The sequence below is a fragment of the Balaenoptera musculus genome, chromosome 14 (genome assembly GCF_009873245.2).
Source record: "Balaenoptera musculus isolate JJ_BM4_2016_0621 chromosome 14, mBalMus1.pri.v3, whole genome shotgun sequence".
NCBI classification, from domain to species: domain Eukaryota; kingdom Metazoa; phylum Chordata; class Mammalia; order Artiodactyla; family Balaenopteridae; genus Balaenoptera; species Balaenoptera musculus.
The window spans coordinates 15,341,263-15,366,067 of NC_045798.1; the positions used below are offsets into that span (position 1 = coordinate 15,341,263).

General features: G+C 53.2%; 1 protein-coding gene across 1 annotated transcript in view; it reads left to right on the forward strand.

Annotated features, from left to right (window-relative positions):
* Window positions 1-7,710: 7,710 nt before the first annotated feature.
* DTX1 (deltex E3 ubiquitin ligase 1) overlaps window positions 7,711-24,805 on the forward strand; it is a 38,127-nt gene continuing 21,032 nt past the window's right edge. The window contains exons 1-2 of the mRNA XM_036823620.1: window positions 7,711-7,916; window positions 8,397-9,379. Of these exons, the coding sequence (XP_036679515.1) occupies window positions 9,121-9,379 (259 nt within the window). The 5' untranslated portion in view covers window positions 7,711-7,916; window positions 8,397-9,120. The remainder of the gene's footprint in view (window positions 7,917-8,396; window positions 9,380-24,805) is intronic.

Consider the following 24,805-nt stretch of genomic DNA (forward strand, 5'->3'; position numbering starts at 1 on the left):
CCTTGATGTAAATATTACTGGCTGGTGACATTAAAGTTAGTTACTTGTCCCTCCAACCTCTGTGCCTCAGTTTCCTCATCTGTAAATGTGGATGATACTAACACTTTCACTTGCTAACATGAGGATTAAATGACGGCAAACATGGAACCCACTTAGTCCGGTACTGGGCACACGTAAGCCTTCACTGAATGGTCAGGAGGAAAATTACCGCAACACCCATGAGGATGGTTACTATCAACAAAATAGGAAATAACAAGTGTTGGTGAGGCTGCAGAGAAATTGGAACCCTTGTGCACTGTTGGTGGAAGTGTAAAATGGTGCAGCTGCGGTGGAAAACAATACAGCGGTTCCTCAAAAACTGAAAGTAGATTTACCAATTGTATTAGTCAGTCCAGGCTGCCATAACAAAATACCATAGACTGGGGGGCTTAAACAACAGAAATGTATGCCCAGAAGTCTAAGATCAGGGTGCCAGCTTGGTGAGGTTCTGGTGAGAGCTCTCTTCCTGGCTTGTAAAGGACCGCTTTCTCGTGTGGCCTCATGTGGCCTTTCCTCAATGTGTGAATGAAGACCGGGAGAAGAGAGAGAGAACTCCGTCTCTTCCTCTTTTTATAAGGCCACCAGTCCTATCAGATCAGGACCCCAATATGGCCTCGTTCAACCTTAATTACATCCTAAAAGCCATGTCTCCAAATAGAGTCACATTGTGGGGTTAGGGCTTCAACAAATGAATTGGGGGAGGAGGAGGAGACACAAGTCAGTCCATAGCACGTAAGATCCAGCAATTCCACTTCCAGGTATAGATTAGAAAGAATTGAAAGTTGGATCTCAGATATTTGCACATGCATGTTCATAGCAGTACTATTTACAATAACCAAGAGGTGGAAGCAAACAAAATGTGGTGTGTACGTACAGTGGAATATTACTCAGCCTTAAAAAGGAAGGAGATTCTGACACAGGCTACAATGGGAAAGAATCCTGGGGAAATTATGCTAAGTGAAATAAGCCAGTCACAGAAAGACAAATACTGTATGAGGCCATTTATAGGAGGTCCCTAGAGCAGTCAAATTCATAGAGACAAAGTAAAACGGTGATTGCCAGGGCCTGGGGGGAGGGAGGAATGGGGAGTTGTTTAATGGGTATCGAATTTCAGTTTTATGAGATGAAAACGTTCTGAAGATTGGTTGAACAACAATTTGAATATGTTTAACACGACTGAGCTGTATGCTTACAAGTGGTTAAGATGATAAATTTTGTTACGCGTTTTCACCACAGCAAAAATAAAATGAATTACCTGGAAATCCCTCCAGCATTAGAGCAATGACCCAAAATAGGCCACCAGGGGGCGCTATGCTTCCATTTCAATTCACAGCCCTCCCCACCCTTCCCACCCCGGGACGAAACTGGCGGTTTCTAGAGGGGGAAAAAAATGCACTAGGATCCTGGAGAAAGTCAGAGCTCCTCTATGCTCCCCGCCTTCCCCAGATGGACCAGCTTTGCATAAACCCCAGAGCTGCACCGCATCCCAGCCACATGCCCGCCACAGCCGACTCTGAACCCCGTTCTTTCTCTGGGTCCCTTCCCTACGTGCTGGAGACACAGCGGGTCCTGGATGGAGTGCGCCCACCACGCCTAGCTGCCCGCAGGCCTCCAGATTGCCCAGGGGCTGGAGAAGAGGGAGAAGTGACAAGGACTCACCTGCCCCCAAGTTACCCAAAGATGAGGGGACACGCCAACGGAAATGAGTCAGAGACCTCCTATCCCAGGTGCAGGGGCTTCACCGTCAACCAGACATGGGGTTTTCCCACTCGGCTGCTCACTTTGTATGTCATAACCTCCCTGGGTCTCAGTCTCCTCATCTGTAAAATCTATATTAATACCCAGGAGGATGGAAAGAAGTTAATAAAATCCCTGATGCTTAAAAAGCACTCAGCGGATGGAGTAATTACCATTCCATGCCCCGTATCTGATGCCGGCCTGGGTCTCCTCCCATCTCCGGGTGGTTTTCTACTGCACAGCATCTACTCCCGAGTTTGCACTTATCTCTTGAGAAACTTCTCCTGGAGTAACCCTCACCATGGTCTTCTGGACCAGACAGGGTCAGTGATTTAACCAGGTAGGACTCACTGGGTTGCAAGTAATAGAAACCCAGTTAGTTAAACTACCTCAAGGAAACTGAAGTGTCTCATGGAATCCAAGAAAACAATCGAACAGCAAATTGCTGAGAAGAGCAGATCCAGGATCTGGGCTCTTCGGGGAACCCTGGACCATCCTCCCTCTCCCCTCCCCAAAGCCTGCTTTTATTCTCTCTTCCATGCAGGACAAGTGCCCACACTCCCTCCCTCCAGCCCACGGACCCTGCTGCCATTCCTAGAGCATGCCAAGCACACTCCCACCTCAGGGCGTTTGCACTTGCTTTGCCCTCTGCCTAGGACACCCTTCCCTACATCTCTCCTGTGGTTCACTAACCCCTCCTTCAAGTCTTGGCGCAGATGTCACCCCAGTGGCACCTTCCTTGATTAACTGATTGAAAATTGCAAACTGGGACTTCCCTGACGGTCCAGTGGTTAAGATTCTGCACTTCCACTGCAAGGGGCTCCACTGTAAGGGGCACGGGTTCAATCCCTGGTTGGGGAACTAAGATCCCACATGCCAAAAAAAAAAGAAAGAAAGAAAATTGCAATCCACCTCCCACCAGCAGCATGCTCTAGCCCCTCTCCTGCTTGCTTGCCTTTTTTCTTTAACCCAAGTTCACAAAAAATAAAGAGGGGGTAATCATAACCCTTGATTCATAGCCTACTCTCATCAGCATTTAATTATTAAATTTAATAATATAATAAACACCTGTGAAACCACCACTCGAAACAAAAACTATAGCCTTGACAATAACCTACATCTAACCAGATGGTTCCCCCTGCCCCATCATAATCCCCTCACCATAATCTTCTGGACAGCGCCCCTATTAATATTCTTCCATGTAATTCCTGGTGTAGATGGGCCAGCATTTCTCCACGGTGCATACTTTGGAGTAGAATTGCTGGGTCGTAGGATACATACATGCTTGGCTTTAGGAGATAAAGCCAGACTGTTTTCCAACATGGTAGCACCAATTCACATCCCCACCAGCAATGTTAAGAAGGCTTTATTTTTCTCCACAGCACTTACACTTTCTGATATACTATGTATTTTACTTATGTCTTTGTTTACTGTCTATCTCTGCCCTCCACCCCACTAGAATGTCAGCACCAGGAGGGCAGAGGTTTTTGACTCTTTTGTTCATTATTGTATTCCCAGTGCCTAGATCAGTGTGTGGCACATAGTAGATGCTCAATAAACATCTTCTGATTGGACGAACAAGCGGATGGCCCAAAACGAGAGCTGAGAGCTCATACTATGTATTATCGGCCCAATTACCTGGGCTGATTTAACCCTCTCTCAGTTTCAATCGCCCCAATCCAGGAAAGGACCACTGGCCAAAAACTACTGATGCCAGGACCCCCAGTCCAACTAAATCAGAGTTCCTGAGGGTGGGGCTTGGGACATGGATAATTTTTAACCACTCCCCAGGAGATTCTCCTGTGCATACAGAGTGAGGCCCAGAGCTCTAAGCCATTTGTCTCACTCAGAGATACTCAAGCTCCACACAAGTCCTGCTGGATCCAAATTTTAGGGTGAGGCTCAGGGATCTGTGTTCACCTGGCAGCAACCCCACAACCTGGACATGTGGCCATCAGAGCAGCTCCTACCCTGGCCACTGTGACTGTGGATGCTCCTCGCCCACCAGGGCCAGTTGTGTATGTTACCATTCTGGGGTTTCTCTAATTCCACCACCAGTTCTCAGCTGGCAGCGAATGACCTTGTACCACTCGCCACCCCACCTGCATCCTGCAGCCCGGAGGAAGTCCCCTGTTTTCAGCAGAATGCTCTGAGTTCCAGGGGCCCTGTTTCAGTCCCCAAGACACCCAAACAATCTTTCTTGCTCTGTTTCTTATTTCCCACTTAAACTTTCCCCCCGCTGCTGTAGGAAAGGTCACAGCTGGTCCACGCACCAGGATGTAGGGAGCTGGAGAGAAGAATTCGGAAAAGTCTTAACTCACTTGGCTCCTCGGGGTGGAGGGCAGGGGGGACATCTGCCTCCCAGGACCCATGCCCCGATTATACATGACCTTGGTATGGTCTTCATGGTCACCCATCCTGTTCTGTGTCCCAGAGAAAACGGTTCCCACATCTTCACTTCTCCTTCTGGGGCACTTAGCCCAGCACCGGGCATACAGTAGGTGCTCAATAAAGTCTAGTTACTGTCAGGCTCTTTCAGACACAACTCAGATTGCATTAAATCCCCTTCAGTAACTCCCCATGGTTCTCAGGATAAAAATCCCAAACCCATGCTAGGCTCTGCATGGTGGCCCTGCCCACCTTGACTTGCCCCACGCTCACCCCTGATCCATTCTCAGTGGCCACTCCAGCCTCCTCTCTGTTGCTTTAACACACCAAGCTCTTTCCCTCCCCTGGGCCTTCGCACATTCCTGCTCCTCCTCCCACTGGCTTAGCCACATTAAGACTATGGATCCTTCGGGGAGTAGCTGAAATGTCACCTCCTCTGAGAAGCCCTCCCTGACTCCCTAGACCTGGTGGGACCCCTGGTAGAGGCCCTCATGATATCCTGAACTTCTTCATGGTTTTTGCAAAATTTTAATCGTACTTTATGTGATTCTTTGATTCACAGCTCACTCTCCCACTAGACTCTGAGAAACAGGAGAGCAAGAACCATGCTATTTGGGTTATCTCTGTGTCTCCACAGATAGCCTAGTGCCTGGCTCATGGGCTGGGTCTGGTATTTTTTGGATGGATAGATGGACAGATAGATGAGTGGATAGATGGATGGAGGGATGGGTAGGTAGGAGAAAGGGAGGGAGGGAGGGAGGGTACTTGTACAGCTGAATGTACAGATGAATGGATGGATGGATGGATGGTTGGGTGGACGGATGGATGGATAGGAGAACAAAAAATGAGTCATCTCTTTCTGCCGTATTTCCATGCTGCTATAATGGTGCACATGAACATCCTGGCCAATGCTCTTAAGGGAATCAACAATGCTGAGAAGAAAGACAAACTCCAAGTTCCTTTAGGTCAGGCTCCAAAGTCATCGTCTGGTTTCTAATTGTGATGATGAAGCATGGCTACATCAGCAAATTTGAAATCACTGATGATCACAGAGCAAGAAAGTCATTGTGAAACTCACACACAGGTTAAATAAGTGGGATCAGCCTCGGATTTGAAGTGTCACTCAAAGATCTAGAAAAGTGGCAGAATCATCTTCTCCCAACTCACTGTACTGATGACCTCAGCTAGTATCATGGCCTCAAGGAAGCAAGACAGAAACACACAGAGGACAAAATCCTGCGATTCTTCTACTAGGGATGTCATACACACATACAATACATTTTAAAAAGAGTTCATGATGGATTGCTTTTCTTCTATTGGCTTCTCCACTGGTGTCTGAGTATCTCCCCAGTGGATTGTGAGCTCCTTGGAGGCCAAATTCCTTTCCCCTCCTTGGAATCCCTTTCTCCCAGGATGCCTGGGGAGCAGGGCTTTGTACTTCCAGATGCTCCACAATCCAGTTGAGAGGGGCCATTAGGGCCACGCTGCACCAGATCCTCAGGTGGTTGCCATTCATTCGTCGCTGAACAAACACCATGGCAGTATGGTGATGTGGGTGGTGCAAAAGGGTTTGGGATTCAAATTCCAGCTCTGCCACTCACTCCCTGTGGGAACTTGGGCAAGCCACCTCACCCCTTTGAGCTCCAGGAGATTTTTTTCTACCTGTAAAATGAGGACAATATTACCTACCCTGCAGGACAACTGTGAAGAGGAGCGAGCATTATGTAAGTGCCTTGGCACATAATAGGCACTCAATAAACGACAATGCTTATGTAATAAACACCAGCCACACCACACAAAGATGAATAAGACACAGTCTCTGATCTGATGGATGTCTCACTCTAGCAGGGACAGATTCCACTGAAGCGGCTAGTTGTGATATAGGGTGTCACATCAAGGTATGTGCAAAGGAACACAGAGGAAGATGGGATGAGTTCAGAGAAGGTTTCCCGGAGGAGGTGACATTTAGTCAGACCTTAAATAGCATTATACAGTCTGGAGTCTTGGCGGCTTCTTTCCAACTTGCTGCTAAATTTCCATGTGACCTTGAGCCAGTTTCTTCTCCACCCTGAGGTCCAGATCCCCTTCTGTAAATAAGGTTGTTCAGCATCAGCTCCAAATCTTCTGGGTCACAGCCTCCTTTGAGAAAAATCTGATGAAAGCCAGAGCCCTTCTAGAAAAAATGCACAGACATATAAGTTTGCCTGTAATGGGAGGACGGGGCTCGTGGACCCCTGGAAAGCCATCGGTGAACCCCAGGCTAAAATCCCAGAGCTCAGCCATCCTGTTGGAGCGGTAGCACTGCAGAGCTGGCTCTATACAGAGCCTCTGTCTTTAGGCTGCAGCAGGCAGAAGCAAAGAGCCATGCCCAACCTGGAAAAGCCCCTTGAGCACTGGACAGCAGGAGAGAGCAGGGGCCCCGGGGCGCAGTGTCGGGGGAAGATCACTCCAGCTGTCTGGGGAGCCAGAGTTCGGTTCTGGGAACGCTCCCCTGAGCAGTCTGCCCCTGACCTTGCCTAGTTTATCACCATCTGCCCTGGAGAGGAAGAGGAGCGTGGGCTGCTCTGGACAGGCTCCCAAACAGGCCACTGACCTCCGTCTGCCACCCAGGCTGGAGTTCCCGGACGTATCCTTCATCTTCCCTAATCTAAACACCCGCAGGCCCCGGGTGGTCCATCCCCCTCCAAGATGATGTGTGTTCTCAGTTGCATTCAGCCTGCCAGAGGAGGGAGAGCTGGTCATCCCATTAACACTTGAGCTGCTGCCACCACCTGCCTCCTTTTCCATCCAGCTAACCCTCACTGAGCATATATCGAGCACCTGTTGTTTGCAGGCATCCCTTAATGAGATGACGGAGGGCCTACCCTTACCTTCCTCCAAGGTCTCTGCCTCCTGGCCCAGGTCCACCTCACCCTCCTGGAGGCAAGATGTTGTTGCCATCCCACTTACCTGGAGCAGGTTAGTTGCCTTGGGGAAGTGGGCTCTGGGCTGGCTAATTGGGTACTGGTAGGAGAATCAGCGCTGGGTGCTGTCTGGGCACTGCTCTAAGCTGCTGTGTGATCCTGGGCCTATTTCTTACTCTCTATGGGCCTCAGTTGTCCCATACTTACACTTCAGATTCTACAATTCCCTCTGCCAGCCCCACCTCACTCCCCTCCCCCAGAATAGTGGAAGGAGAAAAGAAGCCTACCCTAGAACGCTTTAAGATCTTTCTTTAAACAACCTCTGGATCTTATTCCATTCGTTCAAGCATTTATTGAGCATCTATTCTGTACCAGGCCCTGGACTGGGCAACTGGAATGTAAAGATGACTAAGATTCAAGCAGGCGTTCCAGTGGACACCCCACTCCATGCCTTGCACCCTGCTGGGGTCAGGAGGCCTCGTGGGGTCCCAGGTGGGCCTAGCCGAGGATATGGGGCGCCCGGGGACTCGCGTGTCAGCGCCGCTGGCGCTTAGGGCCGCGATCTGTCTCCTCCCCTTCCTCCTTCTCCGCCCCCTCCCCCTTCCCTCCCCTGAGCACGGCCGAGGCCGCCTCCCACCCGCGGGATCCCGGCGGCCGGCAGCAGGCTCACGCGTCCGTCGGTCGGCGGGGTAGTCTGTAAGCGTGCGGAAAGCCCAGCGCCCCGGCGCGCGGCCTGGGAGGGAAAGGGCACGGAGGGGGGACAGCGGCTCCCTCCCACTCCGGGGGGAGCCCAGGAGGCGGCGGTGCTGAAGCGTGAACCGGAGAACGAGGCAGAGCAGAGGAGAGGCGGTGAGAGCGCGGGGTGCTTAGGGACCCCACCCCCGGCTCCTCTGGGAGGCCCGCGCGCGCTCTGGGGAGGGAGGGCTGTTCCCCCGGGGAGGGAGGCATAGACGATCCAGCTCCCGGCTTCGCCTCCTCGGTGACGCGACCCCTGAGGGGCCCCGGGCCGCGCCTGCAGCGCCGCGCATCCTGGCACATCCCCGCGCACCCTGCATCCCTCGCCGGGAGCGGGCCCCGGGGGAGGGGAGCGCTCAGGGAGCTGAGGAGGGGGCGCAGCAGGCGAGGAGTTTCGGGAAATCGCGCCCCCGGCCCCAGCCCTCCCTTCAGGCCTGCCCCAAGGGAGCGCGACCAGGCGACCCCCTTTAGCCCCCCTTGCTGCCCCCCCCATCGGTTCCCCATTGTTCTCAACCCATCGCTCTCCCGGGAAGGGGGGAGGGGGTGCCGCGCTCTATTCTTAAAGGGCCCTCTCCCCTTCTTGTCTCCTGGCAGGTCGCGAGCACGAGTGGGGTGGGGCGTGCCCACGGGCCCCCGCCCCCCTCGTCCCCCAGCCCAGCTCCGGAGCCGCAGCCCCGGCCGGAGGGCAGGGAGTACGCGCCGCACCCCTCCCCCGTGCGTTCTTCAGCCACCCAGGCCTTCCAGGACGCTGTGGATCGGGGACAACGGGGCCAGGGACGCCCCCTTCAGCGGGAGCCGTCGGGGGGGCGGACCTGAGACAAGGCAAGCAGCCCCACTGGAGCCAGGCGCAGGGTCTGGGACGCAGTGGGGAGCGCAGAGGGCTGGCTGGGCGCTGCTGAGAGCGGCAGGCTGGGGCCGGGCCTCCTGGTGACAGGCCCTGCGCGGCCAGGAAGAACGGGAGACCAGCGGGAAAGAGCCGGGACCTAGAGTAGAGGCGGCTGCTTCACTCCCTTATCGGAGCCGAGGGAACCAAGGAATCTAGAGCACCGTCTTCCCCATCATAGGAAAGACACTTGCTCTCCAGAGCAGCACCTTTATCTGAGACGGCTCTGCCGGGAAGGGGTCTTGGAGCCTGGAACACCACCCCACACTCCTTTAACTGAGGCCTCTGGGCCTCAGAGAGGGCCGGGAGTTAGAAAGGAGGCCGGAGAGTCCTTGCTGCCCCCCTGGGGAGAGAGGAAGTTCCCCACCTGCCCCCAGGCCCAGGAGGAGCTGGGCCAGTGATAGCAGGGTCCTGGCCCCTGAGGCAGCAACGGCCATGTCACGACCGGGCCAGGGTGTGATGATGCCTGTGAACGGGCTGGGCTTCCCACCGCAGAATGTGGCCCGGGTGGTGGTGTGGGAGTGGCTGAATGAGCACAGCCGCTGGCGGCCCTACACAGCCACCGTGTGCCACCACATCGAGAACGTGCTCAAGGAGGATGCCCGTGGTTCCGTGGTCCTGGGGCAAGTGGACGCCCAGCTGGTGCCCTACATCATCGACCTGCAGTCCATGCACCAGTTTCGCCAGGACACAGGTCAGTGGACTCGCTACCCTCCCCCACCCCACCACCACCATCACCACCACAATACCACCTTTCATGGCGGGATGCTGAAATGCCCCCCGGCATCCCTGAAGAGGGAGCACAGAACTGCGGAACGCCAATCTGCTGATCCAACCCCCTCCCCCCAAAAGGGACAGTCTAGCAAAGTCCTGCTGAAGACCTGGGTTCCAATCCAGCCTCTCATATTAGGAGTGGGGCTGTTGGCAAGTTACATCACCTCTCTGAGCCTCAGTTTCCTCATCTGCAAGATGGATGGGTCAATGTCTCTCACAGCTGTGTGAGGATTCAATAAAATTGTGCTCACTGAGCAAAGAACCTAGAAGATCATTAGCGCTCAATCATCATAGTAAAAAGGCTTTTCATGCACTTCCTCATTTGACTTTTTCCAACTGTTACAGCCAGTCTTACTATTATGTTAGTGGTAGTAGTGGTAGTAGTAGCCATCCCATTTTACAGATGAAGAAACTGAGTCTCACAGAAGTTGAGTGATTTAAACTTAAAGCTGGGATTTAAGCCCAATTGATTTCCAGAACCGAAACTCTTAACTGGTATCTTATATTGGCTCTAAGTATTGGTATTGTTGGGGTGATGTGATGGTGGTTGTAATGATGGGGGGGTGAGGGTGTTGGTGGTGTTGATGGTGGGGGGGTAATGATGGAGAAGATAGTGTTGGTGGTGATGTCAGTGGTAGTATTGATTGTGGAATTTGTGGTGGTGGTGTTGATGGTTGTGTTGGTGGTGGTCTTGGGAGTGGTGTGATGGTAATGATGGAGAGGATGAGGTTGGTGGCAGTCTTGGTGCTGTGTGATAGGTGATGATGGTGATAAAAATGAGGAGGTCCCACTCTCAGCATTTTTGTTTGCCACCACTGCGGAGATCTCCCTGAGTCATTGTTGCCTGGTGGTCTCTACGACAATCTTGGTGGGCAGTGGGGAATGGTGAGGTCCTTCCTCATGGAAGCTGCCAAGGAATCCTTGGCATGTTCACCCCCAAGGACCAGCTGATGGAGGTTTGAGGGAATTACAGTGAATCCCTAGATGACAAAACTGCATGTAGCAACCTTGGGGACAGTAGGACACTTTCCTTCTCTCTTAGAGCTGGGCTGTCCAATATGGTAGCCACTAAGCCCATGTGGCAATTTAAATTTACGTTTAATTAAAATTAAGTAAAATTTACTTCCTCGGTCCCACTAGCCACATTTCAAGTGCTCAATAGCCGCATGTGTCTTGTGGCTACTGTATTGGACAGCATAGATCCAGAACATCACCATCACCAAAGAAAGTTCTAGTGGATAGCTCTGCTCTAGAACATTGCTTGGTGCCTACAGGGTGGTCACCAAGTGTGGAAACACAGGCAAAATCATAACAGATGGTTTGTTGATGTTACATTTCAGTACTTCTGTGTTCTAAAACACCAGGTTTTGGCAGCAGTCACTGGTGGTACCAATCGTTCATTCACGCCATCATCGATTTACTGACCTCCTGTTGTGTGTCAGACCCCGTGCTAAGCCCTAGAATACTGCAAGGAGCAAGACAGCCAAGGTCAGGGAATTCCCTGGTGGTCCAGGGGTTAGGACTTGGCGCTTTCACTGCCGTGGCCCCGGTTAGATCCCTGGTCAAGGAACTAAGATCCTGCAAACCACGCAGCACGGCCAAAAGAAAAAAGAAAAAAAAAGACAGCCAGGGTCCTTAGTAGAGGTCTATTTGTGGAGGACCTATGCTGGAGATTCCAATGTAGTCCGCAAGCAAGCAAACACATAACCACACAGATAATCAGTTGCAGGTCTGAGAACATGAAATAAACTTGGTCTAGGAGTGGTCAAGAAGGCTAATCTGAGGAAGTCAGGTTTGAATAGAAATCTAAAGAATGAGTGTGGGAGACACTGTTCCCAGCAGAGGGAACAGCCAGTGCAAAGGCCCTGTGGTGGGAAGGAGCAGAGTACGTTCAAATCCATTGCGTTTGGAGTGCAGTGGATGAGGGGAAGGTGGTACAAGATGAGGCTGGAACAGGGACCAGACATACAGCACTGGACAGCCGTGAAAAAGGGCTTTGGATTTTATCCTGAGAGTAGAGGAAGTCACCATTGAGTCCTGGTGCCAATCCTTCCAGAGAGGCAGCGTCCCTGATGGTGAATTGCTAGGCGTCCCCTGCCCCATTCTCTCTGGTTTATCCCGGAACCGTCTCTGGTGGAGGGCAGGGGTGTGGCAGCAGGAGTGTGTTTTCTCCTTGGCTCGGTGGTCTGCATTCTGTAGGTTCAAAGCTAGCGGTGGGGGGGGGGGGGGTGCGGATTTTCCAGGGCGTGACTTATGGTCCTCAGAAGCAGCGATAGCCCCACCCGAGGTTGCCAACTTGGCCACTTTGCCCTTGATCTCCACACCCCTGTTCGGGACTCCTTTTCTATCCCCACACCCCCACTTGGGCTCCTAACTCCCCAAACTCCCTCCATTCCCCCTTTCAGCAGGTCCCTTACTCTCAATGGCACCCCTCTTATGGGTCAGCCTCGCTGGATCCCCCAGAAGTTCAGTTTCAGTCGTCTTCCCACTGCCCCCTCCGGGAGCTGCTCACTCCACACCTGCCCCCTGTTTGCCGGAAAAGGGAAAAAAAAAATACTCATCCCTCCACAGGCTCCTGGGAGCCTGCCAAGACCCCCCAGCAAGGGAGGAAGGCCTGGAAACCTATGGGGCCGGCAGGGGACCTAGGATGCCTGGAAAACTGCTAGAGGGAGGGGCAAGATGTCTCCCACCAGATGTGTTATAATGTGATCGCCCACTTCTCCCAGGAGCAATACAAAGTCAAGGAAGGACATCTTGTCCTCATAGTTAATGGTCCAGGAAAGAGCCTCAAGCAGGCGTTGTCACCTGTCCAGACCTCAGTTTCCACATCTATGAAATGGGCAAGAGTATCGCTTTGCTAGCAGGACTGTTGAGTTGATGGAGAGAACCACACATGTTATTTTATCCCACAGACCTTAACTAATTACCCACCATGTGCCTAGCATGTGCTGAACACTACAGATGCATGAAAGATGAGTCGGAGATCCTAAATCTTGAAGATCGTGGTACACAGACACACACACACACAAACAATATAAAGTTGTAAAACCCAAAGCTCACGTGTATGTACTGAAATGAACACAACCTCTCTCTAGATTTTCTAATTGTAAAATTCTTGATAGGTTCATTGAAGCTGAACTTTAAGTTTTTGTGGGAGGTAGCAGCATGCCCCAGCACCCCGACTTTGGAGCTGCAGACTTGCTGATAAGGTCAGATAGTAAATAGTTTAGCCTCTGTGGGCCCTACAGTCTCTATTGTAACTGCTGCTATAGCTTAACTCTCCTGCTGTAGTTTGAAAGCAGCCAGACAGTATGCAAATGAATGAATGTGTCTGTGTTCTGATAAAACTAGTTGCAGCCACTGACATTTGAATTTCATATCATTTTCACGGGTCATGAAATCTTTTTTTTTTCCCAACCATTTGAAAATGTAAAAACCACTCAGCTCGTGAGCTGTGCAAAAGCAGGCAGCGGGTGGATTTGACCTGTGGGCTGCAGTTCACCAACCCCTGCCCTAATATGTTCTTAACCTGCCCATGGGGTAGGACAGCAGTGGTGCCACGGCATGCCCAGTGTGGCCTATACAGAAATACTCGCTTCGTGGCGCGTGCCGAGGTGCACACGTGTGTGCATACACGCACACAGCACCAATCTGCTTGACCCACAAATGCCCTGTCTATATGCCTGTCATGCGGCCAGTGGAAGAAAGCCCAGATGTCAGGCTTGGACCACAAGGGAAGGGCCAGGCCTGGTCCCATGGGGGCTGCTGTTTGTTCAGCTGGTGCCCCGTCACCTCTCCCCTGCTGGGCTGTTTTCATCACTCTCTACAGGGGGTGAGGTTCCCTTTGAAGCCCAGCAGGTCTGGAACCCAAGTGGCAGGGATGCTGTGACCCTGGTGTTCCTTTCACAGGCATATGACCTAACCAATTCCTAGGCAATTTCCAGATTTCTCCCTGAGCTCACATGGCTGGGGGCAGGGGGAGGGCCACCTTTCGGACTGACTGGTGACGCCCATTCTCTTCTCCCACTGCTGCTGGGGGCACTTATGGCAGCCCTCTGCCCATTCTGTAGATGGGACAGCTGAGGCTGGGTGAGGCCAGGCTGGGGACCATCCACAACTGCTGTCCCCACAACTCAAAGCACAGCTGTGCCTGGCAAGCTGTCAGGCTGGAGTCACAGGTGGCAGCTGGTTTCAGCACCTTTCAAGCCTACATCATCCCTTCTCTGGGTAGCTGGGGCTCCACTCAGCCCTGGTGCCCTTATGGGAACATCCTGTCTAAAGACACACTTAGGCTGTTGGAGACCAGGTGGGGCCACCCAGCGGGAAGAGCAGCCGTCACTGGGGAAGGCACCACCAGAATTTAGACTCCTAGGCAGGTCGTTGTATCGATGGAGAGACAGAGGCCCAGAGAGGGTGAGTGACTTACCCAAAGTCACACAGTCGATCACTCTTCTGGAACCCAGGCCTCTCAGACAGGTCTCAGGGTGGAGAATAAGATGACATTCAACAAGCCAGCTGAGAGAGTCCCCTCCCCCTTCTCCCTTGAGAGCTCTGGCTTGTTGCCAGATTGTGTACCAAAGCAGGAACAGCCTGTGCAACCCCAGAGGCCTCCAGGGCCCAGCTACCCGGTTACAGGACCCCTTGGGACCCTCTCGCAGACAACCTGGAGGGCCCCAGGAGGCTGGGCCTGACACCAGGGGCAAGAAGGATGATGTGCATTTGGACCGGGAGGGGTCCGTCCACTGGTGGCCGCAGGTCCAACTAGTCCGTACGTGGGTGTCACGCCCTGAGCTGGTTCCTAGGAACTCAGAAAGAAGGACAAGACCCCTGCCAAACTGATTTCAGGGTCTAGTGAAGTCAAAGACAAATATCAATACGTATCATGGGAATGGAAGTTGAACTCTTGGATTCAGATATAGATCTGAATTCCAGCCTGGCCCCTTGCTGGCTGTGTGACCATGGGCAAGCCGCTTAACCTCTCTGAGCCTCAGATTCCTGCTCTGTAAAATGGGAATAAGAATAGTCCCTACCTGAGAGGATTATTACCGTGAGGACTGAATGAGGTAATGTAGGTAAAAGCATGGAGAATATTACTTTGCTCATAGTACTCACATTCAAGTAGGAAAAAGATCTAAACACCTCATAGGAGAGGTACAGGCTGCCCTTGGCCAAGTGATGTGGGCAGTGTGTGCCTGGGGCCTCTGAGAGGGAGGACTTCCTGGAGGAGGAATCCTCCAAGAGTCTGTATGGTTTGAGGAACACTTCTGGCTGGAGGAAACCCAGGCCTGAGTGGAAAACGGAGGCAGTGACAGAAGTGGGAAGAGGTAAGGAGAGGAAGGGAGGCCTCTTGAGTCCCACCGGGCATGGCTGGGCTGCCAGCTGTCACCCTTTAGCAGCCAGGCCCCAGGGGACCCAGAGTCACACTGCAGGACCAGCCTCATTAATCATGGGCCCTTGGAGGCCAGAGCTGAAGCAGGCTGGGCAGGGGCTGACGCAGGCCCGTCCTGACCCATGTTATGCATAGCAAAGGTGAGGCTCAGAGGGTGGGGATCCACCTGCCCAAGCTAGGAAGAGATGGATCAGAGAGTCAGATCTAGGTGGTCTGCAGCGCCCGCCCTGCGCCAGGCCCAGCTGCCCCAGCACCTTGGACAGCGCCACCCCACGGCTGGACCACTCCTGTGGGGTGTGGGTGTGAGAGATCCTGGGTCAAACCCTCCTCATAGCCTCTTCTCTCTCCTCTCATGTACCCTGCCCCTCCTGCTCCCCTCTCCATCCTTTCCTGCTCTCTCCAACCCCCACCCCTCCTCATCGGTCCAAGGGAGCTAGGGTCTGACCTAGAGACGAGGGAGGTGATGGAAGCTGTGATGCGGAAGTGTGGGGCTGGAGTAGGGGAGGTGATAGGGAAGGTGATGAGAGCCGTGGAGCTGGGAGGGGCCGGGGAGGCGATGGGGCCTATGACTGGAGCTATTGATGGTGGGGTGGAGTTGCGGGTGTGATAAAGGGGACCGTGATGGGGAGGGTAATAACGGCTGTGATGGAGGGTAGTGAAGGTGATAAGGAGTGAAGGGAGAGGCATGGGGGTTCTACAGAGGGGGAGACGGGGGATGTGATGGGAGGGTAATGAGGAGGGGCCAGGATGGGGAGGTGATGGGGGCAGGACTGGCCACAGTGGAGCTGCCCATTCAAGCTGTGGGCAGTGGGATCCCTAGCTCCCTCCTCTGTGTGGTATTTTCAGGGTATGGAAGGTGCCCAGGGCCCTCCCACGCCTCCCTCCCCCCACATCTGTGTCTCCCTGGGCCTCCCTCCTTCCTCTCACTCCTGCATCACACCCAGTGGTAGCCACTCCGCAGCACAGCCTCCAGGTCCCAAGACAGTTGCCCCCCCATGAGTCCCCCTGGCCTCCCAGTCCACAAAGGCACCCCACCAGCCGCCAGCTGCCCTTGGCTGATACCAGCTGCGAGCAAGGGGCCCCAGGTCTGCACCTGGCTGCCTCAGGGAGCCTTGTTGGTGAGGCCCAGGCTCTAGATTCCCTTCTTCGCAGCTCTCTGGTGACTGTGGGGTGCGGTGAGGGTGTGACGGGGTGCTGGCTTTTGACTTTGGGTAAACCACACTCTCTCCATGGGCCTCAGTTTCCTCCTCTGTAATATGGGCCTAACAACAGGACCTATCTCATGGGATTGTGGTCAGTATTAATTTGTTCATTCATTCAGCAGGAATTTAGTGAGCACCTACTATGGGCCAGACACTGTCCTAGGCACTAGGGATGCAGCAGTGAACAGGACAGATACAAATCGCTGCCCTCAAAGCCCTTGTATTTTGGTAGGGGTGATGGGCATGATACAGGAGGCCAGACGCCGAGGAGGTCCGGGATGTGGGGCTGTTCCTGATCTTTGGGCTCCAGGAGCAGGCAGGCTGGAGACTGAGTCCCCCCCAGGTCCTGTGTAGCTGCATCCTTGCTCTGTCACCCTGGCCAAGCACCTGTCCCTCTCTGGGCTCCTCCCATCGTCCCTCTGGAGCTGCTCCAGGCTGCCACCTCCACCTGCCTGAATAGGAGTGGCAGGTGGGTGATGGGCGATGGGAGGGAGTCTGGCACCGGGCCGTGGAGCTGAACGCCCTGAAATGCAGAACAAAGGAGGAAGCAATCAAAGAAGGCAGCGCTGGTGACCGGGACAGTCCTGCCAGCAGCTGCAGCGTAACCACCTCTTCTGCCGATGACAGGCTGGGCCCCGCCGCCACTGAGCCTTTGTCCCCTCTCCTGCCCACTGCAAGCAGAGCACGCCAGGCGAAGCGTAGGGTTCACCTGAAATTGCACATTATGGAGCCCTCCCCAGGTTCCTCTCTTCTAGGGAACAAAGGTTCACTCATGTCAAGGTCTTAGTCAGCTGGGGCTGTGAAAATAAGAGTCAAGGAGCCTGGGGTCAAGATCTATCTCTAAGTTGTAGGTGATTTGGACAAAGCCCCTTTCACTTTCTGGGTTCCAATTTCCCCGTCCAGAAAGAGGTTGAAAATTCAGATGCTTCCAGGGCCCGGGCAGCCAATAGAAGTGTGTGCAGTGGCTGGGAAGGCAACAGTGTTCAACTGTTGTTCTCTAGTGCCTGGTACACAGTAGGCACTCAGTAAACACTTGAAAACATGAATGGAGTGACTGTGACTCAGCTTCTGCTAACTGTTGCCAAGAAGACCAACCCTTGTGGCTGCCTCTTTGGATATTTGGTGATTTTTGAAATCCAGACTTGAGTGAGCCCACCCCAGTTTTTAAATGCCTGGTCATTATATTTACAAGATGTAAATAGCGTGGCGCCCAAGACAAAATCAAATTCACCCTCAACTTGCAATCTCCAGCCTAGTCATTTGTAGTACTCTGGTAGGTTCACTTGTGTGTATTTGGTCATTCATTCATTCACTCACTCATTCATTCATTTAGCTAGCATTTTCCAAGTACCTACTTCCCTGCGCTCCTGGCTACGGAGGGATGCTAAGGTGGCTGAAAGCCAGCCCAGCCTTTGAGAGGCTTCCAAGCTGGAGGGAAGAGACGCCTCAACACTTAGTGAGCTCTGTGCTTTAATGGCGGTACTGCAGGTGCAAGGTGCTATGTGAGTCCCAAGGTGGGAGTGACTCTCCCCGAGGATGGCAGAGAAGATTTTAAGAGGACAGCGCTTGAGCTGAACCATGACAAGTGTGTAGGAACTCGGCAGGGAGGGAAGTGGGGTGGTGTGGGTTGAAGGACATTCCAGACAGAGGGAACAGCATGTGCAAATACACAGAGGCATAGCCATGCGTGATGTGTTCAGAGAATAACTAGAAGTTTGGTGTCGTTAGAGTGTGAGGCTGTGCGGACAGCTTGTAATGGGCCTTGAAGATGAGCTAAAGAGCTTAGGCTGATTCATTCGTAAGGGCACTAGGGAGCTATTGATGGGTGTTGGGCAGAGGAGTTATGTGGTCAGACTTGAGTTTGTGAAAGATCCTCTGGCTGCCTTGGGAGAATGCATTCCAGGGTGCGAAAGGTGGAAACTGGGACGTAGGACGGAGGCTGCTGCAGTAGTCTAGGCAAGCAGTCATGGTGGCTTGGACCAGGGTGGTGGCAGTGGAAGGGGGGAGAAGTTCAAATCTGGCTGGCTTGAATCCTGGCTTAATAACTTAGCTGTGTGATTTGGGTAAATCACTTCACCTCTCTGTTTTGGCAATTGTACAAGGCAATGATAATAATGGTACCTGTTCTGTAGCGTGTAATGTGGATTAAGAATTAACATGTGAAACACTTAGAGCAGTACCTGGCACAGAGTAGACCCTCTGTGAGTGTTTACCATCATGATGAGGAGGAGGAAGAGGATGTCTATTTCACAGATGAGGAAGCAGAGGCTTGGTAGGATCAGGGCAGTTGCCCAACACCACTGAGGGCTCCAGGAGATAGAGGACTCTCTGCTCCTTCTGTTTCCTACCCTCTCATCTCCATCTCTCAGCTGCTGCTGCCGTGCCTGGGGGTCTGAACCCGAGTGTGTTGGAAGCTAGGTGACTGGGAAGCCACACACACAGCCCATAAAGTGGGCAAAGCCAGCTTGCAGCTGCCAGCGGCCTCCAGAGCGAGGGCCTTTTGAAACCAATTTGAAGGTGGTAGCCTCTCCGAGCGCCGTGCAGCCCCTCAGCCTTCCCCAGGCAGGGCTGGAGAACCCCTCCCCTCTCCTGCCCAGCTGCCAGCAGACCCTGGGGAGCCTGGGCCAGCTTCAGATGTGCAGAAACCGCTAATGGGCCGTGGCTCTGTTGACAAGTCCCCTGGGAGAGTTTGGAGGGAAACAGAACACTGCGGGATTATTGATCACAGGGCGGGAGGGAGAGGGAGGTGCCCCGGGTCCACAGACTGCAGTTCGAATCCCAGCCCAGCCACCACCCCCAGGTGGACCTCCAAGTCCTCCCAAGGAGCCTCAGTTTCCCCATCTGCCAAATGGGGCTAACAATAGTGCACAAAACCTCTAGGGCTATCGCGAGGACTGGAGGGTGCACATAAGCCCTTGGCACGGTAGCTGGCACAGAAGAATTCGATAAAGCAGGATGGCTATTGTTACTGCTGTCAGGGAGTTGGCCAGCCACGCAGATAATCAGTCGAGGGGTTAAGGGAGAGGGTCGCTATTCCAGAAGGCCATATAACAGTCTGGGTTTGAACCTCAGCTGTGTCCCTTACTCACTGTGTAACCTCCGTGCCTCAGTTTCCTCCCCTGGAACATGGGCTAGTACAAGTGGAGCAGTGAAGGGAACGCCTGGAGCCGGGTGGCCTTGGGATGGCTTCTGGCTGGACCACTTCCTTGCAGATAACCTTGGACATGTTACTACCCTGCTCTGTGCCTCTATTTCCTTGCCTCTAGAATGGGATGGTGAATTCCCTGGCAGTCCAGTGGTTAAGACTCGGCGCTTTCACTGCCGGGGCCTAAGTTCCATCCCTCGTCAGGGAACTAAGATCCCTCAAGCTCCGCAGCGCGGCCAAAAAAAATAAAATAAAATGGGATGGTAATATCCCTACCTCACAGGGCCATTGTGAGGATTAAATGAGTTCACATGAGCCTGGGCCACAAAAGTGTGTTCTCTGAGCGAGAATGATGGTTATGATGACTCCTGGGTTGGGGGAGGAATCAGGAAACTACCCCATTGGGGCCTGGCCTCCAGTGGGTGTTGAACTCATGCTTAACCCACTGCCCAGCCCCCAATCACAGGCCTCAGCCAGCAGCGGGACTCCCCCCACCTGACAGGATGTCCCATGACTGCCTCCCACGGGCCCCCCTTCCCGTCAGGGTCTGGGTGCCCCCAAACTGAGGTCACTTCCCTCCGGGAAGCCACCCCCAGAGGGAGTGGTTTGTTGCTGGGCCTTGGGACTGGCTCAGCCCAGGGAGGAACACTTTGGAGGCTAGAGGGGCAGAGAGGAGGGCTCAGAACCTTCCCGTCTCTCTACAGAGTCAGCTTTTTCTTAAAGCCAAAAGCTGGGGGGCTGAGACACCCACACACCCCACCTTCAGGCAGAGGGGTCAGATCAGGACCACGTTCTCCAGCCAGAAACCTCTCACAGTGAAACAACTGAGGGCAAAGCTGAGGTAGTGAGTTCCCCGTCGCTGGAGGTATCCTAGGCTGGGCTACCACTTGGCTGAGTTAAACCCCTTAGAACCAGTCTAACCTGGCCTTTCCTTTGCTCCGTGAATGAAGCATTATCCCCAACCCTCCCAAGATTTCACTATTCTGGGACCTCAGTTGTCTCCTGTAAAACGGGAATAATTCTGGTCCCTCCCTAGAAGGAACCGTGTGAGGATATAATGAGATAGTGCAAGGAAAGTGCTGAACACAGCCTCTGGCACATAGTGGGGACTCAGTAAACGTTAGCTTTATTGGTATTGCTGTAGCTGTTGTCTTCCCCCCCGCCCCCCGTCCCCCGTCCCCCCTCTCTGCTCCTCCGTCTCTTGGCCTAGCTCTCTCGTTCTCCCTGACTGTCCCTGACTGTCTCAGTCTCTAAGCTTCAGGATTCTGTTTCTTTTTTTTTAATATTTATTTATTTATATATTTATTCTGGTTGCACTGGGTCTTAGTTGCGGCATGCCCGATCTAGTTCCCCGACCAGGGATCGAACCTGGGCCCCCTGCACTGGGAGCGTGGAGTCTTACCCACTGGACCACCAGGGAAGTCCCAGGATTCTGTTTCTTTAAGTCTCTCTGCCCCCCACTCTCCTGTATCTGCCTTAGCATTTCCCACTTCGATCTCGGCCCTCTGTGCATGTGTGTCTCTCTCTGTCTCTGTGCCTCTCTCTCCCTCTTTTTTTTTTTTAAGATTTTTTTTTTTATGTGGACCAGTTTTTTAAAGTCTTTATTGAATTTGTTACAATATTGCTTCTGTTTTATGTTTTGGTTTTTTTGGCTGCGAGGCATGTGGGATCTTAGCTCTCTGCATTGGAAGGTGAAGTCTTAACCACTGGACTGCCAGGGAGGTCCCCTCTCTCCCTGTCTCTTGCTCCCCCCACCTGTGTCTCGATCTCTCTTTGGTTGTCTCTGCCCCAGGCATGAACTGGTCACTGGCTGCAGTGGCTGCGGCCGTCCCCACACCCGGTCCCCAGGGGCCCAGCTCCTGCAATCCTCCAGCTGACATTTGGCCAAAGCCCCTTTCCCCTCAGTTCAGCTGGAACAAGATTGGAATTTTTCAACCAAACATTCCTAAGAAACAAAGGAGGGGGTAGGGGGGACAGGGAACAAAAACAGACACAGAAACAGGCCCAGAAATAGTACGTGCTTGACACAGGTTCCTAACTGCCACGGGGACACCGACCCTGCTGGCCAGCGCAGCTGGGTGCCCGTGAGGCCAGAGAAGGGGAGTGGACCCAGCAGAGCCGGTCCACGTTAGAAAGACCAGCCGTGCATCCAGGCCACCAGTCTGAGGCCCTTCCCATCTCCCAGGCTGAGGAACCTCCAGCCTCATCTTAGACCCATTGTTCTGGCCGAAAATCTAGGCCAGGGCCACTGGGGAAGAGAAAAGAGTGTTTCCGCCGCTGCTCCCTTGGAAATCTCGAGATCGCAGCCCAGGCAGGTCACCAGGGAACCAGCTGGCCCCCCTCGGCCTGGTGCACGGCCAGCGTGAGCTGGGAGGTGGACGGACAGGCAGGCAGGCAGCGCTGGGCGCTTCAGGGTGCAGGGCCCAGCGGGGAGGACGGCAGCTGCCCTAATTACTCCAGCTCACCAGGTTCCGATCTCGTTTGAAAAGGACTCCAGGGACGCAGCCTTTAATAACTACCAGTAAACAGGCAGGAAAATCAATACCTGCTAAATAGAGCCCTGGAGAGAGGGACGCCTGGGCTGGCTGGCCCTGAGCTGGCTGGGAGGAGCTCCCAGAGTCCTTTGTTACAGAGCTGGCCAATGCTGACCTTTGGAACCCTGTCCCTCCTTCCCCGGGGACCCCTTGTGCACTTTGGCCTCTGCTCCAGTCTGCACTCCCTCTCTATCAAAACCAACCCCTCCTCTTTCCCACTCCCTCTGAGCCCTGACCTATGCCAAGTAGGTTGCCTGTTTCAGTTGCAGATGCCTCATTTGCGCCTTGTGCCTAGTGCTGGGAACAAAAACATAGATCTGACCTGGTCCTTGTCCTCCTGAAAGTCATCAACCAGTGAGGGAGATTAAGAACAAAAACAAATCACTTAATGATAGTGCAAAGATATACATGCAGTAAAAAGCTGCATGTGCTAGCTATAGCAGCAGAACGGAAAAGCACTTCCTGGAGGAGGTGGGCACATAGAGGGTTTTGTTGGGTGAATAGGAGTTTGCCAAGGGACCAAGGGCTGGGAAAAGGTGAATGTGGGTAATGTATATAATAATAACAGCATCTTAGCTAACATTCCTCAAGCACTTACTGTAGCCAAGCGCTCTGCCAAGCATCTATGACGTGCATTATCTTACTTTGCCCCACAGTAATTCCTTGGGGGTGGGTATTAATACCCCCATTTGACAGATGAGGACACTGAGGCTAAATGTGGAGCCAGGACTGGCACATGGCCTGTGAGACTTCTGAGCTGTTTCTCTCAACCACTTCACTCTGCCCCTCCCCCCGCCCCTGACCCTGCCCTGCCCAGCTCAAGACCTGGCACACAGACGTGATTAAATATAGCAAGTTCCCACCCCCTGCCTTCCCATTCAGGGGTTACACCTTCCATGTAACACAGCACCTCAACCCTTAACTGGGAGGCTAGCGGTGGTACTTTGGACACATCGGACCTGAAGATCACCTGTCACGAGCCCTCATTTTGCAGATGAGGAAACTGAGGCTCTGAGAGGGGAAGACCAGAACTCAGGAGCAGAGTGGGAACAGGATCCCAGATTTTCCCTCTAACTAATCCCCTCTCAGGCCTGCCCTGGAAGAACACCGTTGTCAAGGAAAAAGTCAATATGCGCACGCTAAATTAAAATGATAAAACAGACTGGAGAATGAGGCTGCCCTGGAGGCCTGGGAGGGGGGGAGTTTTCATATGATTGACTGGCACATTACAGGAGCCCGGGGACTCCACGCCCACCACGCTTCTCTCATTACAGCTACAGCTCTGTGCCTCGACTTCCCCAGCTCTCGGAGTCTGGGTGGTTGACAGGGAGCAGGGGATAGCCCATAGACCTTGGGATTCAAACAGAGGAGAGAGCAGAGGACTAGCTGTTTCAGCCCTGGGTCGGGACCCAAGTGAAGGTCAGATAGAGTCTGTGCCCAGGAGAGAGAAGCTTAAACAAGGCAGGGGAAGGAGGGGGTCCTCAGGATGGACCAGGATGGGTCCTCATCCATCTGGCTGCAGATTCCAGGGCCAGGCACCCTGGGGTTGTGCCAGTTGACAGTGGAAACACTCCCCATGTAGGAAGGGCCCACTGCATGCTAGGCACTGTGCTAGGCACAGGGGATAGAGCCAGGAGTAAAGCAGGCAAGATCCCTGACCTTGTACGGGGGAGACAGAGAGTAAAGCAAGTCTGCAGATGAATGTATCATGCAGGTAGCACTGAGTGCCAGGAAGAGAGACAGAGCAAGGGAAGAGGATGGCAATGGAGGGCAATGGAAGGGTGGCGTTTCCAATGAGGGGATGTTTGAACAGAGACCTAAAAGAAAGGAGGGAGAAAACTGTGAGAACGTCTGGGAGTGGCTAGGTCATATTCCAGGGGGAGGGGACAGCAAATGCAAAGGGCCTGAGGCTGGAAATTGCTTCAGATGTTTGAGGAACAGCAATGGGGCCAGGGAGTGAGTGAGAGGTGGGCTTTATAGACCCGTGGGACTTTGCAGAGGCTTTATAGACAATGTGGTGCTTTGTAGGTCATGGCCAGGACTTTGACTCTGACTCCAAGTAAGCAGGGAACCATGGGAGAATTTTGAGGCGAAGGAGAACGTGATCTGACTTGCATTGAATGAGATCCCTCTGGCTGCCGTGTGGGGAAGAGACGACAGAAGGCAAGGACAGAAGCAGTGACCAGTAATGAGTCTACTGCAATAGTCCAGGCAAGAGAAACACAGTGGCTTGGACCAGGTAGATTTGGTGCGATGGGGAGAGGGAGAAGTGGTCAGATATGGGATGTATTTGCAGATAGAGACCACTGGATTTACTGATAGATTGGACGTGGGGTATGACATGAGAAGTCAGGGATGGGTCCAAGGATTGGGGGTTTGGGGCTTGAGCAAAAGGAAGGATGGAGCTGCCAGTAACTGAAACAAGGAAGGCTTCAGGAGGAGCAGGTTTGGGGTGGAGGAAGATCACAGCTCTGCTCTGGCAGAGCTGAGTTTGGGAAGCCCATTGGACCTGCATGGGAAGGTGCAGAGGGAGCAGCTGGATACACAAGTCTGGCTCTAAGGGGAGAGGATATTGGAATCATCAGAGTAGAGACACTATTTGTCTTGATGGATCCTTTTAGCAACCTTATAAGGAAGGTCTGCTTGTGCCCATTTTCGAGATGATAAAACTGAGGCTCAGAGCCATTGAGTCGCCTGACCACAGACACACAGCTGGAAAGTTGGGCAGGTGGGGCTTGAAATGAGGTCTGTCTGCCTCCCAGCCCTGGTGCCCCACCCAGACCCTGTGCTCTGTGGCCATTCACACCAAATCCTCCCAGCAGCCCCGCGTGAGAGGGGAGGGGTGGCTCATGGATTATCATCACCTTCATTTTCAAGATGGGGCCACCGAGACTTAGGGAGACTTAAGGGACTTGCCCACAGTTGAGGAGCAGTCAAGTGTGCAGCCTTCCTGCCAGTGTGCCACGTGAACTAAAAGAATCTCTCCACACTGGCCCCAAGGCACAGAGCAGGCTAAAGGCACTGAGAAGTCTGGCAGCCTGGACCTTGTTCATCTCTTTTTAACCCAGTGTCCATG